The sequence below is a fragment of the Mirounga angustirostris genome, unplaced genomic scaffold, assembly GCF_029215605.1.
Source record: "Mirounga angustirostris isolate CCGP_5_RB_7025 unplaced genomic scaffold, mMirAng1.0.hap1 SCAF_10, whole genome shotgun sequence".
In the NCBI taxonomy this organism is placed as follows: Eukaryota; Metazoa; Chordata; class Mammalia; order Carnivora; family Phocidae; genus Mirounga; species Mirounga angustirostris.
Genome location: NW_026991718.1, coordinates 75,015,804 through 75,033,915, shown reverse-complemented (window position 1 = coordinate 75,033,915; position 18,112 = coordinate 75,015,804). Strand labels below are relative to the sequence as shown.

General features: G+C 38.1%; 1 protein-coding gene across 8 annotated transcripts in view; it reads left to right on the top strand.

Annotated features, from left to right (window-relative positions):
- The window catches only part of DYNC2LI1 (dynein cytoplasmic 2 light intermediate chain 1), a 43,603-nt gene that overhangs the window by 5,569 nt on the left and 19,922 nt on the right, over positions 1 to 18,112 (top strand). For all 8 annotated transcript variants that reach the window (XM_045885086.3, XM_064572551.1, XM_064572546.1 and 5 more), the window contains 6 exons: positions 6,828 to 6,862; positions 9,657 to 9,726; positions 11,464 to 11,552; positions 16,036 to 16,222; positions 17,159 to 17,227; positions 17,856 to 17,933. In XM_045885086.3, the coding sequence (XP_045741042.1) occupies positions 6,828 to 6,862; positions 9,657 to 9,726; positions 11,464 to 11,552; positions 16,036 to 16,222; positions 17,159 to 17,227; positions 17,856 to 17,933 (528 nt within the window). The remainder of the gene's footprint in view (positions 1 to 6,827; positions 6,863 to 9,656; positions 9,727 to 11,463; positions 11,553 to 16,035; positions 16,223 to 17,158; positions 17,228 to 17,855; positions 17,934 to 18,112) is intronic.

Here is an 18,112-nt window from a genome sequence, read left to right as displayed (position 1 = left end):
ACATGGGAAGTAAACTTAGGAGACCCTGCATGGCTAAAAATTCCTTTATTTTCTCTCACTCTGGGTTGAATGTTTATCTGGGTATAGAATCCTATCTTAGAATGAGTCACTTAACCTCTCTCTGATCCTAGTTTCTGTTTGAGTCTGGATTGTTTCCTTTAGGAGTGACAGAAAACTGAACTCAAACTGATGTAAGCACTTTTTTGAATTGTTGGTATCCTCTTCGCTATTAGACGTTATCTGTATCCCAATAGAGATGTGTACATGAGATATCATATATTAATACAGTCAGGTAACAGTCTAATTACCGTGACAAGATTACATCTGTTCTGCTCTTTGTTTATTTTCATCCAAATGCATTCTTCTTGCATGTTTGTGAATTTCCATATAAATACACAAAGTGTGCTGTATTTTCTCTCCCCTTCTGTCTCTCTTTATTCCTTTACACCAATATATTTTACTCATAAGTCTCATGCCACAAGTTCTGGTAATTCATATGAGGTCGTTTTGCTTCCCTGTGATAATACTGCACTTATTATTACCTGCACTGTTGTGTATCTGTCGCTGTAAATATTCTTTCCAGGACTTGTCTCAGCTGTTTCCTCTTGTGAATTACTTGGACCCTCTTCCATTATTGTCTTAAAATTTTTCTTAATGTCATACCCAATGACATCTCAATTTATGTGGGCATTTTTCTCTCATTTTCTCCACTCTGATTTTTTTTTTAAAGATTTTATTCATTTATTAGAGAGAGAGAGAGCATGGGTGGGGGGCAGAGAGAGGGGGAAGCAGACCCCCTACTGAGCAGGGAGCCTGACACCGGGCTTGATCCCAGGACCCTGAGATCATGACCTGAGCCGAAAGCAGCCACTTAACCACCTGAGCCACCCAAGCGTCCCTCCACCCTGATTTAGATTGTCAAGTCTCTAGGCATAGTCTTATCATCCTCTTGACATAGGTTTCCTCTCTTATCAAGTGATAAATCATTCAGTACCTTAGGGTATGGGCCAGAAAACTGACTAACCTTTTATTTTCCAGAGCTTCTGTTCTCATCCCAGACCTCATCCTCTAGGTAGAAAAGTGGGAAGGAAATGACTTGACTTCTAAATTTTTCTTTCTCCAGTTTTCCACAGTATATAATCTGGTTGTGAGAAGATGCTTCCTGGGGTTTCTTAAGAGAGAGCAGATACTAGTTACACATCTTCCACACACATCTTAGTGATCACGGCACCCTTTTCTACTGAGTCTGAAGATGACATCTAACCCGTAGCATTCCAGGAAGGTGCTGGCACTTGAGATAAAATTGGTTTGTCATCTCTGGCTCTAGTAATGTCATTTATCACCACACAATTAGAATTCAGCTAAAATCCTTGGGTTGATATATGTAGCATACCCTTCAGATCAGCAGAGAGCTGATTTCACGTGGAATACCACATTATGTCACTTGAGGACTTAAGAATTGTGCACTGTAAGGAGGAAGTTAATTAAGAAATAATTTTGGGGGCGCCTGGGTGGCTCAGTCAGTTGAGCGTCTGCCTTTAGCTCAGGTCATGATCCCAGGGTCCTGGGATTGAGCCCCACATCGGGCTCTCTGCTCAGCGGGGAGCCTGCTTCTCCCTCTCCCTCTGCCTGCCGCTCTCCCTGTCTCTCTCTCAAATAAATAAATAAAATAATTTTGATTACTATATGAACATTCTGACTGAAACATGTGATTGAAAAATATTCAGATGAATTTTAATATGAAATAATTTTTATTGTCTAATGTTATAACTGCATTTTTAAAAATAATATTTAGACATTTTACTCAAATTCATGGTTATGGAGCCATTGAATTTGAAGTTGGTAAACTAACTTTGTGCTTAGCTAATACCATATTTAGCAGGAATTAGAAAGTACTTATTGATCTAGGAAAATTAGGAGTAAACAAAATTTTTAAAAAGTGTTTTGAGTTCTTTATTTCATAATTTGAAAACATTCAGGTCTTCTACTTCATTTGAGCATAAAAGCCAGGGTTCATTTAAATAAGTCAGGAAAAATAAATTAGTAAATAAATATCTAAAGCATCTAAGTTAATAAGTCAGTATTTTAATATTCATATTTTGGATTCAGTTACTTTACTTTTAGGATTATTTAAGGAGTAATTGGATTATGTGAATGATTTTTTTTTTTTAATGTGAATGATATTTGTCACGGGTTATTTGCTACTGTGGAAAGCATGGGGGAAATATAGCAGCCAATCCCCAGGATGACTGATTGGTAGGAAGAGACCTCTCCCCACTCATTGTAAGTTTCTGTTTTATTTAGCCAAGGAGACAAAAAGGTTTTGGAAGTGGCCATACAGAGCAAGAACAGATGTATCATGTCTTCATGCGGCTTTCCTTGACCCACAGCAGTTCTTGCCAGGAAGGCAGAACTCCTGGTGACACTCTCTGAAAAAGGTCGAGGCTTGCAGATCCAAGATGCTGGAATTCATGTGGTTTCATGAGTTTACTGTTGTGAGGAGAGTGATTTCTGCATTGGATACAGTACTTTTCCAATTTCCTACTTGCTGCCATATAGATACATACATGGATTTAAAAAAAAAATGAGTAAATAACTATTAATAGTCTTATGGTACAAGTAAATTTCTATTACAGAAAATATCCTCTATAGAGAAGCTGCTTCGTATCTTTAAGGTGGCTTATCCTAATAGTTACACCAGCACACAAATGCTCACACCTGAAGTGTCCCACAGCACCCCACTAGTCACTCTCTGTAACAGTTGTTCTAGACTTTGTTGTTGTGAGAGCCCATTCATGTTTTATATGTTGTTTGTGAAGCCACCCTTTTTTTTAAATAGAAGAACGTGGCATATTCAAGCTGGGTATTTTCATTTATGCAAATCAAAACTAATTTTGCTTTTGAAGATTGGCAGACTCTTTTGACATAGGTGGAACTTTTGAGGATATTGTTCTTTAAAGTCTCTGATTGTGTGCTTTATGCAGAACAAAATTTTGAAAAATAAAGAGAAGCAAGCAATTAATGCTTCTATTGTTCAGCTGATAGTAATCACCCTTTACCAAAGAAACTAACTGCCTCACTGCCTTCTCTCTCTTTCCCGTACTTCTGTTCATCCATTCAGTAGACATCTGTTGGACATCTTCTATGAGCCAGGCATCCTGCCCGACTCTGGGCAGACAGAAATGAAAGACATGTACTCTGCTGTGCAGGAACGTAGGTGTTAGTGCTTGTACAACATTGCAGGAAACAAATGCGATGATGGAAACAAGGGCTCTTAACTCAGCCCAAGAGGCTGGAAGACTGGGAGAGCCTCCTTGAGAGAGGGTGATGTCCAGAGCTTGAAGAGCAGGAAGTAAGGAAAGAGAGTAATTCAGGTGAAGAGGGTCAAGTGGGTATTCTGAGGAGAGAATCAAGAAAAATGTATGAAATAGCAGTTACAACACATGGGAGAGAGAACATACTAGACAAATGTGACTTGCCCGTCATTGCTGACTGCCGTTTTGATGATGGGGATTAAGAATTTAGGTGACACATTCTGCACAGTATGTATAATTTTTCTCCACCATCACTCACTTGCACGGGTTACAAGCATGGAGGAGAAGGGGAGGTGATTGAGTTTACCAGGGTTGGTTTTTGCCAAGTGGGTGCAGTACAGAGCTAGAAAGCTTAGGGAGGGGGTGGTACTTGCAAGGGTAATTGTAATGATAAACTATGGACTGCAAGATGGAAAAGGAGAGAGGTGGAGGCAGGAGGGAGCTGATGGAGAAGGAGACATGTTGATGGGTCAGTGGACTTTTGAGGCCTTTTACTAAGGCCAAAGAGTTGTTGCTGTGGGTAACACAGAGTGTTCCTGAAAAAGTAGTTGGAGAATGTGTTTGCATGTGTGATTTTGGAAATAGTGTAGTTTCCAGTGGTGAAATGATTGAAGATGTAACCTTGGAAGTGATGTATGGTAGAAGTAGAGTGAAAGAAAGTGTCTCTGTGAGGAGGCAAAGGCACTGAGAGGTCAGCGTGTTAGGTAGGTTGCCCATGCCTACATGGGTGTGAAGTTAACAAGACTAATGACAGTAGCTGAGAGAGAAAGGGAGACTGTGAGCTAGAGGAGTTGGCCAACAACCATCACAGTAGACCGGGACAAGCCTCTAAGGCTTTTGCAAAAGGAGGGAAGTAGAATAATTATTTAAAGGTGGGTGGAAGGCACGGGGGTGGCTCAGTCAGTTGGACATCCGACTCTTGGTTTCAGCTCAGCTCATGATCTCATGGGTTGTGGGATGGATCCTGTGTCAGTTCGTGCTCGGGGGAGTCTGCCTGAGGATTCTCTCCCTCTGCCCCTCCGCCCACTCATGCTCACACTCCCTCCCTTTCTCTCTCTCAAATAAATCTTTAAAAAAATAATTCAGGTGGCATTGGGGAGCAAGGAGAGCCCTGAAGTACATAGGGTGGTAGAAAAGACTAGCCTTCTTTAACAAGATTGCAGAGGAAGTAGTCTGGAGGCAACCATATTTTAGGTAAGGCCAACGGTTGGAGAGAACATTCTGAAGAAGAAGTTGAGGTTACTGGGGAGTTTGCTAATCACGGAGCTGGAGCTATAGAGTGGAAAGATTTTGGAAGAAGGGAAGGGATGCATAGAGGATTATGGAATTAGAGCTCCAGGGATACGGGTCAGAGAAAAAGACTTCCAGTGTCACTGAGGTAATGGGAGGAAAGATAGGATTCATTTTGATAGTCTCTGAGTGAACTTGTATTAGGTCAGTGTTTATTGAACCAGGAAAACTAGGAGTCTGTGGATCCACTCGCTGAGGGCAATAGTTTACTAGTGATTTTTAAAAATTTGGATTGTATTTTAATGATAGTCTAAAAGTTTATTTCAGTGCCCAGAGTAGAGTTTGTTTACTTGGAATTGCCACCAACTAGTACTATACATTTATATGAAATTACAATCAGAATTTAAATCAACACTATAGAACCATGAGAATTTGAGAAAATTGGCTAATTATATCGAAGATTCCTTCCAATTCTAAAATACATTCATTCTGATTCTGTGCTTTCTTACACATAGAATACATTAGTTTTTAGGTACAGTAGTCTCCCCCTGTCTGCAAGGGATCTGTTCCAAGACCCCCAGTGGCTATCTGAAACTGCAGATAGTACTGACAGAGTATACCTATGATAAAATTTAATTTATGAATTAGGCATAGTAAGAGATTAACAACAATAACTACAAATAGAACAATTATAACAATATAATACAAGTTGAATGTGGTCTTTCTCTCACTCAGAATATCTTACCGTACTGTACTCACCCTTCTTGGGATGATATGAGATGATAAAATGCCCAGGTGATGAGATGAGGTAGGGGAATGATGTAGCGTCTGCCTTTGGCTCAAGTCATGATCCTGGGATCCTGGGATCCTGGGATCCTGGGATCCAGCACACGGCGGGCTCCCTGCTCAATGGGGAGTCTGTTTCTCCCTCTGCCCTTTGCCCCTGCTCATGCTCTCTCTCTCAAATAAATAAAATCTTTAAAAATAAATAAATGAATAACCAGCAAATCCATCACCTAGAAACATTCACTGTTAGCTTAGTGATATCCCTCTGGATCTGTTTATTTTTGTGTATGTGTTTCTCTGCCTCTCTCTGAATCTATTTATGGGTATGTGTATGTATGTATGTAGATCTCAAAAAAGCAGGAAAAGATATTTTAAAAATTGAAAACAGGGTTATGCTGTAATCTATTATAAATGTTTTACCATGTCGGTAAGTATGTTCCTGTATCATCATTCCTAATAGCTGCATGTTACTCCATTTAAGGATTGTCATAATAATTTAACCAGTCCCCTATTTGGGGACATTTAGGTGGTTTCTAGTCTTTCACTTTGATGTAATACCTGCCAATAAACATCCCTCAATAATTTACATTTTTGGTCCTATTTCAATTATTTATTTATGTTTCCCATTATAAAAAAGTCATTCAATTTGATCATATCCCAGATATAATCTAGAGTAATTTATTTGTGATCATCTTTTTTTTGGTAAAAAAAATTACAGGTTTTTAGGGAAAAAACATATCTAATCAAATGTTCTGTGTGTTTGTCAGTCCAGTATTTTCCGAACCATTTTCCTTGGAACCTAAAGGCTTCTTCCATTAGAGCTTCCCGTGCTGCTCCTCTTGTATCTCTTTTCTTGTAGGAGATTTTTTTTTTAAGTTTTACTATTAAAAAGAAATCAGTGATTAAGCCATTGAGCCAATCCCTAAGATGTGAAGTTAAGTTTCATGATTAGTGGCAGAGAGGACCAGGACCTATATTTTCTGACTCCTAACAAGAAACTTAGAATAAGTTCATTCTCTACAAATAAAACAATAAATAAACTCTAACCCAGTATCTGGATTGCTTACTTTGAACATATTTGCAGCATGTCCTTTATTTGTATGTTATCTTTCTTCTTTATTTCCACTTCAACAATTGGAATTAAAACATTTTAGAAGACACTAATCATCTGCGTAACCAGTAATTAGCATTGATGAATAGAGAGGAAATCTCAGACAGCTGCCAAGTTGACCACTAAAGTGAGGTATGATTTGCTAGTATTTGTCATCTGCAGGACTTTATAATTATAATAATAGCAGTGTAGTTACACTGTGATGGAAAGTTGACAGTTAACTCTTTCCACTTATCAAACTTAGGAACAATTCTGAAAGTTTCTAGTTTCCAGGTAATTTATCATTCAAGTGATTAAAATCTATTTTTGGCCACAATTATGAACAATAACAAAATTTTACATGTGGATGACATTAACACAGTATTCTTTCTTTTTTTAATTTCCAGGGAAAGACTACTATTATTCTAAGGTGTCTTGACAGGTAAGTGTTATGTTAACCTTTAGACTACATTTTCTGTTTATTCTAGTTGTGCAGGGCAAGTTAGATTCTAAAAGACATGTGGAAGGAGAACAATTTTGAGGCCCAAACAATAACTTAATTCTTAGTGAATCCTTAGTATGGCCTTTAAGACCTTCTTTAAAGACAAAAACAACAGTAAGTAAAATATATATATATTTATATATATAAATGTTTTTTGTATATATATATGTTTTTTGTATATATATGTTTTTTTGTATATATGTGTGTGTGTATATATATGTATGTATATATACAGAATTAGTGCGGAATTTTCCTATTTGGGGAAGAAAGGAACATAACTATGATACTAGTTACCTGCTTTTTGGCTGTGCTACTCTGATATTTGATTTATTTTACCTAGTCTATGATTATCTGAACATTAATTATAATCTTTAAATTTCTCATGGAAACATTTTTGAAGGACAGCGTTCGTCTTCAAACTGTATGTTTTACCATTTGTTTTTTATACTTCCTAACCTTCTATATGGCCATCAGAGTAAGATTTGGGATTATGATCAGTGGACATTGAAGGAAACTGAAAGTCTTTAACTGATTTTGGAAGATATCCCTTCAGGGGCGCCTGGGTGGCTCAGTCGTTAAGCGTCTGCCTTCGGCTCAGGTCATGGTCCCAGGGTCCTGGGATCGAGTCCCACATCGGGCTCCCTGCTCGGCGGGAGGCCTGCTTCTCCCTCTCCCACTCCCCCTGCTTGTGTTCCCTCTCTCGCGGTGTCTCTCTCTGTCACATAAATAAATAAAATCTTAAAAAAAAAAAAAAAGGAAGATATCCCTTCATTCCAATACCTATTTCTTATAACTTCTCCAAAAACATCAACATAGGTGGAATGTTGTCTCAGGGTCACATTAAAGAATCATCATCCATTTTGAAAAGTACTATTAAAGAATTGAAATAATAGAATCATTACTTTGTGTGATTCCTTTCACCAACCAAATGGTTTTTAGAAGAACCATCTATAGTAACACCTGCATCATCTTTCCATCCCCAGGAGTCATGGCTCTTTTTAGATCATATGTGTTTCATTCTACAAATAAGTCATCTAACACAATATCAGCTTAGGATGAAATATGACACTGAACTGAATTTCAGTTCCTTGACAGTCTACTTAGAAAAAAGACAGTTCTGTCTATTTTATGTTAAATATCAGAGCTTATAAATTTTGTCTTAAAAGTAGCATTTCTTTTCACAAAAGAAAATTAGTATCTTTTAGGAAATACAACCAAATATTTTACTATGTATATCAAAAAAAGATATTTGTAGGGATGATATACAAAATATTTAATAAAGATAAATATATAAATTGCAAATTTAAAAATGATTTCTCTTCTCCAAATTCAAAAAGATATATACCACTACTGTTCAGCCTTAAAAAGGAAGAAAATTCTGACGCATGCTACAACATGGATGAACCTTGAGGACATTATGCTAAGTGAAATAAGTCCGTCACAAAAAGACAAATACTGTGTGATTCCACTTCTGTGAGGTATCTCAGAGCAGTCAGATTCACAGAAACAGAAGGTAGAATGGTGTTTGCCAGGGTCTGGAAGGAGGGGGAAAATAGTTATTGTTTAATGGGTATAGAGTTTCAGTTTTGCAAGATGAAGAAGTTCTAGAGTTTGTGCAGCAGTGTGAATATACTTTTTTTTTCTTTAAAGATTTTATTTATTTATTCATGAGAGACAGAAAGAGAGAGAGGCAGAGGCAGAGGGAGAAGCAGGCTCCCCGCGGAACAGGGAGCCTGATGTGGGACTCGATCCCAGGACCCTGGGATCATGACCTGAGCCGAAGGCAGTTGCTTAACCAACTGAGCCACCCAGGTGTCCCACCAGAATGATTTTTTTTTTTTTTTTAAGATTCCATTTATTTATTTGACAGAGAGAGACACAGCGAGAGAGGGAACACAAGCAAAGGGAGTGGGAGAGGGAAAAGCAGGCTTCCCGTGGAGCAGAGAGCCCGATGCAGGGCTCGATCCCAGGACCCTGGGATCGTGACCTGAGCCAAAGGCAGATGCTTAACAACTGAGCCACCCAGGCGCCCAGCAGTGTGAATATACTTAACATTACTGAACTGTACACTTAAAAATGGTTAAGAAGTAAATTTATGTTACGTGTTTTTCACTACAATAAAAAATGAAATAAATAAGTAGATATATACCATAAAACTGCTTACCAAGCAGTATAACTGCAGTGTCAGTAATTCATCATTTGTCCATTTTTAAGACTTGTTGATGTAATTTGTTAGTTTGCAGCTCTCACTATTTAAATGATGCCCATTGTTTGAGCCATGAGTTAAAATAGAGAATTATATTCAAGTCTTCTGTTGATGTCTCCATTGAATCGATAATCATTAGATTCCCAGCTCCCACATTAGGGCCAAGCACAAACCTGATAACAGTGCTTCCCACGTGACCTGAACGCCAAGAGCTGTGCCCTGACACGGCGCCCACCCCTGGCAGCCACACTACCTTCTCCACTCGCCCCGACAGTGCCTGTGAGGGCTATTGCATCACGCACGTGCCATTAGTCATCTCTGCAGCTGTGACTAAAATCCTTGAAGGTGGTTTTGTGAAGGCTTATTTATTTTTTATATAAAATTTTTATTAGTTTTACCTCAGTGTTATTCCACAAAGTAACTTCCCTACTAATAGAACAAGTTTTTCAGAGGAAGCAGAAATGAATTGGGTAATATGATAGCATAAGAAAACCCATGGTGCTAACACTATCTGTCTTTATTGTGCAGGGATGAGCCCCCAAAACCAACCTTAGCTTTGGAATATACATACGGAAGAAGAGCAAAAGGGCACAATATAGTGAGTGTCTTTTTAAGTGATATTGCTATGCTTGTGGATGGAGAAGTAATAATGCCAACTTTGTTTTATATTTTCATCTTATCTATAATCAATAAAAATATCCAGTGTACACTTCATAGCTATGTGCTTTTAAACTTCAAATGCACCTTAGCAGATGTGAAGCCAACCCAAACTGTGAAAATAATTTAGCCTTCTTGTTGGTTGTACCTTAAAATGCTGGAATAAGTTTCCTTTGTAACTTTTTTGTACAGTTTGGACATATTTATGTTAATTGTGTTAATGTGACTTTTTCTTCTTTCAAGTAGGAATAATATTGTTACATCCTATCTCCCCCCAAAATCTGCTGAAAATAAGAGTTTGGCCTGTAGAATATTTTTGAAAATACACTATTCAAGATCCAAATTATTAGCATTTTTACAAACATATCTTGAAGTTAGTAATATTATTTGAGACCGGAGGCCATAATTGGTTATAATCCTATTTTCACTGTTCGAGTGTCTACTCAGAGGAAAGTTGGAGGTTATTCAGGACAGAAGGAGAGTTTATGACATATTTTAGAAGGATAAAAAAAAATCTGAAATAGAATCCTCATTTGGGGTTCTCACATGAAGAGGTCATTTCTTAAATAGAGTTAGGTGTATGGAAGAACAATCATACCCCGCTTGTCCCGTGCCACAGGCAAATTTTTACAGATTGACCTAGTCCAAATGTTTGATCATTGGACAGTGTGTAAGAGTTAAAACTGCCTGTTGCTAGATTCACCAATGAAAGTTGGTTATTAAGACTGTGAGATTAAAAAGAAAAGAAATAACATAGTGAGATGCGGGAAAACCTTATTTTTGTGACTCACATGAATTTTGATATGAGTGAAGACCTAGAAATGGGATTATGCTTTTCATTGGAAACTTTGAAACAGCTTTCATAGCTTCACTTTTGAGAAGAGCTCTAAAAACTCCCCTTCATCAAACTGTGACTCAAGGGAGATTTTTCAGTGAAAAATTATTTCCCTCATAAACATTAGTGATTCAGATATTAACAGCAAATATTCAAATATCAATAGCAAAACAGTTTTAGTGATTATGAGATGATAATTTGTCAAAAATATATATACTCATCTAAAACTCGCTTCAATGACCATCTGTCTCTTCCAGGTTAATGGCAATAGATATATAAAAACTCATGCGATTTTTTTTTTTTTTCCTAAACTTTGTGTTGGTAAGTTGGGCTTTTCCATATTCATTCTGGAAGATTGATGTTTTTCTCAGATTTAATGTTCCCTAAGAGTTCCAAGTGGAAGCACTGTGTCAGCTCCTCACACAGTCGTGGTGTCACGAAGGCCCCTGAACAGCAGGGAGGAAGCAGAGAAGCCTTTGGTTAGCAGTCCCCAAGAAGGCTGTCCTGGAACAGATGCTCCTACCCCCAAGCTGCATGGCTGCCTCACCCTTACAATCCCCCAGTGTTTAAGAGTCCTATAAAAAGGGAAGCGGTTTTTCAGTCTCTTCTTGTTCTCCACCTACCATGTCAATGTTTCATCCTTGTTTCTTGGAATAGATGTTTCAGCGCATTTTGAGGGATGGGATAAAGAAAGAGGAAAAGTTTTGACTGCCAAGAAAAGGTTTATTGAGGACTACAGTACTTTGTATCCATAATTATTACTGGCTGATGCTAATGAACTTACGAAGTATTTGAAAATAAAAAATATATATTTTTTCATATGAAAAATACCTGTTTTTTCAGCCAAAAGACATTGCTCACTTTTGGGAACTAGGTGGAGGAACCTCCTTATTGGACTTAATCAGCATACCAATCACAAGTGATACCTTACGGTAAGTGAGCTGGCTCCAGAAACAGTTGTTAGTAAGTACTCAGGAGCATCCGCAGGATGAATATGGGTGGGCTTTTGGGAATCATAATTTGAGGGGGCAGTTTTATGTTGCTGAAGGTTTACACTCCCTTTCTATGCACTTAAAACGTAATGCTTACGAAGAGATGTTAAAAGAACCAGGGTTTGGCCTGTGCTGACAGTTGGCATTCCAACCAGTAACATAGCTTGCAAGCCTGCAAACCAACAAACAAAATATGTCAAATAACACTTGAGCAATGAATTCACTTGGCAAACCTAAATTTGAAAAGCTTAGTTCTTTTGAATACCCATCCAAGTGTGAGTTAATTCAGCCCTGAGTGTTATCTTCAGCTGGATATTTAAGTCTACCTTTGAATTTAATGCTAATTAGTACCATAAAAGCTTTACCCAAGGGAACAATGAGTTAGGGGAGGGAGAAAGTCTATTCACTGACCTTGAAGAAATAGAAACTTGAGGAAAACCTCAAACTCTTTGGTTGTGTTTCCTGACAATGACTCCCACATGTTGGCCAAATCAGACGTGGAAAATTGTGACATTTCTCACAGTGTTCCTGGGAATGCGTCTTAGCCAAGGAAAACACACATTTTTACATCTGAAATATCTTACTCTTGTCAGAGTTTAACACAAACCATTGTGGCTGCCTGGACCAAATACAAAAGGCTTGACAATTATTTGTTACATTTCCGCTATTAAGATCTTCAGGGTATGGAATTATTTCTGGTTAACAGAACAATTGGTTTTCCATAAGCTAGCTGGATGCTGATAATGTTGGCTTTATTTGCCCAGTGATACTTTTTCTTTTAAAGAAATTTAATTTACTGTCTTTTACTTACTACAAAAGTAGTATATTCTCGTGTAGAGATCTTGGAAAAACACTGAAAGGTAGAAGAAAGTAAGAGCACCCATAATCACCTGAAAAATAACCGCTGTTAACATGCCAAGGGATTTCTTTCAGTGTTCTCAGTGTTTATAAATATACTTTGTATAGTTTTGGGATGTTTTCTATATATGTTTAGATCTTTGGTCTTCATTCCCTAGAAGCCCAGGGCAGCTATGGCTTGCTTTAGGAGGGGAGGTCAGGGTTATGATGAACAGAGGAAGGGGAGCCGGAGGCCTGCATCCAAAGTAGGTTGCTGAGTGCTTAAGAAATTCATGAAAAACATTTCACTCCTAATGTAGTCGCAAATCTCAGAGTGTTTTGTGACTGGAATCAATTTGACACATAATTAATTTCCTTATGTTGGACAAAGCCCAGCAATTTGAGAAAAATAATATTGCGAAATGCTATTAGATACTATTTATCTTGAAAATGACTGTTCATAGAATAATTATAAATGCATTGAACAGACTTTAGGTAATTTGTAATGGAGCATTTCCTGTGGTTTCATTCCCTGTTTAAAGAGGTGGTTGGGGGGTTCCTGGGTGGCTCAGTCGTTAAGCATCTGCCTTGGGCTCAGGTCATGCTCCCAGGGTCCTGGGATCGAGCCCCTCATTGGGCTCCCTGCTCAGCGGGAAGCCTGCTTCTCCCTCTCCCACTCCCCCTGCTTGTGTTCCTGCTCTTCTGTCTCTCTCTGTCAAATAAATGAAATCTTTAAAAAAAAAAAAAAAAGATAGAAATGTTGGGGTGCCTGGGTGGCTCAGTCGTTAAGCGTCTGCCTTGGGCTCAGGTCATGCTCCAAGGGTCCTGGGATCGAACCCCACATCGGGCTCCCTGCTCCGCGGGAAGCCTGCTTCTCCCTCTCCCACTCCCTCTGCTCGTGTTCCCTCTCTCGCTGTGTCTCTCTCTGTCAAATAAATAAAATCTTTAAAAAAATATATAGGTGGTTGGGTTTTTAAAAAAAAATTTTTTTTAAGGATGAGATCGTGCCATTTGAGACAACATGGATGGACCTAGAGGGTACTGTGCTAAGTGAAATAAGTCAGAATGAGAAAGACAAATACCATAGGATTCCACTCATAAATGGAATCTAAAAAAAAAAAAATAAAGCAGAATCAGATCCGTAAATACAGAGAACAGACTGATGGCTGCCAGAGGGGAGGGGGTGGAGGGATGGGCTCAATGGGTGAAGGGGAGTGGGAGATCCAGGCTTCCAGTTACGGAATGAATAAGTCACGGGGATGAAAGCCACAGCATAGGGAATATAGTCAATGATATCGTAATAGAGATGTAATGGGACAGACGGGAGCTACACCTGTGGTGAGCACAGCATCATGTATCAACTTGTCAATCACTAAGTTGTACACCTGAAACTAGTGTGACATTGTGTGTCAACTATACTCAAATAAAAACAATTTTTTTGCTGTCATTTGCTATGAAAGTAAAAGTAACACAGGTGTGTACAGTGCAATGGAAATACAAACTTTAATCTTGGAAAAAGGTTGAATATTCTGTTTTGTTTTCCCTGGAAGTCATTTTTTATTTGGAAAAATGATAAAGTTTTGGTTATATACATTTTACCACAGTAAAAAAAAGTGAAACCATAGTCAGTGTTTTTTAAACATTAATCATACTAGCCCCCAGCAATAAAATTAATTTCCTATTATAAACATACATATTATTTATTATTATAGCAAAGTAAAGCTGTCACGAGTTTATTAAAATGTTTAGATCTGATTAGCTCTACAATTTAATGGCATGCTAATTTTATAGAAAATCTCGACAATTACTGTCTAAAAGGCTATTTTCTGAAGTTAGACCTGTAGCATAGAATTTAGTTACTATTTCACTTGACTTACACAAAATAGCTGGTTTTTCTCAAACTAAGCAAAATAACTGACATAATTATAAAATAACTAAATGTACTGTAATTCCTTGTTATATCCACTAGCAGAATGGTGGCCCTGTTGATGGGGGATATATTGGCCTCTGATTATGGCCCTCCATACTTACTATGACCATGTTCTGAAATACTCCTAGATTTGTTTGTTTTTTATTTTGATAAAATGTCCTCATATTTTATCCCTTTAGCCATTTTTAAGTGTACACGTTAGTGGCATTGTGTACCCACTGTTGTGCAGCCATCACCACCATCCCTCTCCAGAATTTTGTCAGCCTCCCCAGCTGAAACTCTGTCCCCATGGAACACTGACTCCCTGCAGCCCCCTTCCCCAGCCCTTGGCAGCCACCTTTATACGTGCTGTTTCTGTGAATCTGACTATTCTAGGGACCTCCTATTCATGAAGTCATGCAGTACTTGGCCTTTGAGTCTGGCTGCTTTCACGTCCCAGAAGGTCTTCGGGGTTCACCCATGTTGTAGCACGTGGCAGAATTTCCTTCCATTCAGATTCTGCTGGGTGTGTCTACCGCATTTTGTTGATGCATTCATCCATGGATGGGTATTTGGGTCATTCCCACCTTTCGGCTATTGTGAACAGTACTGCTCTGAGCTCTGGTGTCTAGATACGTGTTCGAGTCCCTGATTTCAGATACTCTCGGGAGTGGACTTGCTGGATCATACGGTAATTCTGTTTAATTTTTTTGAGGAACCAGCATACTGTTTACCACAGTAGGAATTTCACAGTTTACATTCTCACCAGCAGTGCTCAAGGGTTCCAATTTCTCTCTTTCCTTACCAACACTTGTTATTGGCGTTTTTGTTCGGTTTTTGTCTTATCATAGCGATCCTGATGAGTGTGAAGTGACGTCTCATTGTGGTTTTGATTCGCATTTCTGTAAGGATTAGGGATATTGGGCATCTTTTCATATGTTAATGGCCACGTGTATATCTTTGGAGAAATGTCTGTTGGAGTCCTTTACCCATTTTTCAGTGTGTTTGTTGTTGCTGAGTTTGATTTATGTTTGACTGACATGAACACCAGTACACATTCATGTGGCGATGGCAGTGGTGTGTGTGGTGGTCAGGGGTGCGCGTTCAGGGAGGCCCCATGGTAGAGCAGAAAGGACCTATGGCTCTGGACCTACACCTCTGCAATTTACTACTTACATAAACCTGTGCCTCAGACTTCTAATCCATAAGATGGACATCATAAACATCTTCTAGGAAGGGTTGTTGCAAAGATTAAATGAACGAGGTAGTCCCCTGCCTGGGGCCATCAGTACATCTGTTCTCCTTCACCTAGTTGTTGTGTTGTTGCTGTGCTCTCATTCTTTTCGCCTCCCTTCTCTGGAGGACGCAGTGAACCTGGATCTAATCATCCCATTGTTGGACCCGATTGCTTGCAGATTATTTGAACTGGATGATTTTTAGTAGAAACAAAACCTTCAGTGCCACTCGTGGTTGTAACACTTAAACATCACGAGGGAGAAGTGCTGGAGTAAGTAAGGCTGGAACTTTGGGCTGTGTGTGTGTGTGTGTGTTTTGTCTTAGAAGAGTGCTGCGTGTTATTTGATCCTTAAGCTACAGTGTTATTCTTAGATAATAAATTTCAGTATAATAAGGTTTCAAATTTTGAGTCTTTTTTAAGAAATGTTTTTATTTTTTTAGGACATTTTCTATTGTTCTTGTTTTGGATCTTTCAAAACCTAATGACCTTTGGCCCACTATGGAAAATCTGTTGCAAGCCACAAAAAGCCATGTAGATAAAATGATAATGAAACTGGGGAAGACAAATTCTAAAGCAGCGTCTGAAATGAGACAGAAGATACGGAGTAATATGCAGAAGGACCATCCAGTGAGTTGCTGTTGGGATTATTCCTAGAATCCTTAGCCCCATACACAGTTAAAGATAACATCACAAACAGCTTCCTTAGAGTTTTATGCATGATTTGAAATTCATTTGATGTAGATGAACTTGTTCACTGGAAAATTATAGCAATTTAATAAAACCTCAGTGAGAGCAAAACAAGGAAAAAGATTTCTCGTGTCTTCTTGTTAGACATCCACTGTGATTGTTATGGCATATTATACCAATCAAAAGAAATAGTTTGAAGTAGTAGTTTGATACTGATTTTATAATCTCTGTAAAATGAAGATAAAGAACTGGACTGTACAAAAGTCACCTGGCAAATAGCAGATGAAGCTACAAATTTAAGCCACGAGTAGAGTTTTCACAGTCTTATTGTCACCCTGTATTTTATGTTCATTTAGTGTCTGTCACATATTCAATATCTTTTGATCATCTGACAACTAATGAAATTATAAAGTTGCAACGATGGTAACACAAGTCTTTAAATACAACCATGAATATCATTTTCTAGAAAATCTGCACCAGTATCTTACGTTGCCCAGGCTTTATAGGAATGTGTTTTACGTAGGGAATACCAGGATGAAACTGATAGTTTATGGTTCCCATCTGTGCAGTGTGGTTGCTATTGCAACAAAAGAGAATACCAAATAGTAAGTAACAGAAACAGGCAGATGACATGTTATTTAAGAAAATAGGACAGAATATAACAAATAAATATGATAATTTAGGGAATTGCCATGTCTAGTTTTATACTTGAGAAATATAACGTAGTAAGTGAAAGTTAAAAATTGGGACCTTTATGTCAAGCAAACAAAGTCAACATCTATGAAAAGACTAAAATGGTATATTTTTAGAAGTAAATAGAATTTGCTGAATACATAGTACTAAATATAATAATAAAGCAATGAAATATGTTAACAGGATCGTGAATTAGTCGACCCATTTCTAATACCTCTGGTCATAATTGGAAGTAAATACGATATTTTTCAGGTAAGCTTTTCCACTTCTAGTTAAGGTGGTTGTTTATGCATAGCCAGGCTTTATGGGAGAGGAAGAAAAATAATAGTGAAATGAGAAAAATGACTCTGGGAGGGAGAGGTCAAGGAGTCACACATCTTAAAGATTTTGGAAAAGAAGACATAGCGGGGAAAGAGAAAATATGTGAAGAACAATACGTACAGTGGAGTGGGGATAAGGCAGTCGAATGGGGATAAGGCAGATTGAGAAACTGAATCTTTCACCCAGTCACTGAGGGATAGGACTGACTTCCCAACTTTCAAATTGAAGAAAGTAGAAAATTGGTTTCTTCTTATCTTTGCTTGTCAGAGAATCCCTAGGGTATTCCACATTATAAAATGTGTGTTCACATCTAAATTCTATTGAGCTAAGTGTTTAAACAAGAGAAGATCTGATAGCTGTAGTTCTAGAAGGCTTCAGCTACTGTTCAACTCTCTATAGAAACAAATATCAAGGTCATGGAATCCTACTCCTCAGGGTATGTCCCCCCCCCCCAAAAGAAAGAAAGCATGTATTTCTACACTTAGTAATTTGCACCTTCCTGCTACAGATATTTAATTTTCTCAACTTGTTTTTTCTTTTTAAAAATATATTTCGTCAGGATTTTGACTCTGAGAAGAGAAAGGTTATATGCAAGACCCTTCGATTTGTTGCACATTATTATGGAGCATCATTAATGGTTCGTACATTTTCTGTCCTTTGGCTTGAGTGGACACACCAAATTTAGAAAGATTAGCAATTTGATGCACAGTTGTAAATACTACTGTTTTTACTAGTACACATAATCCCTTCCTTCCCTTTCCTGCCGCCCCCAAATCCTCTTGTTAGAGTGTTTGATAATGTATTTCTAGAACGTAC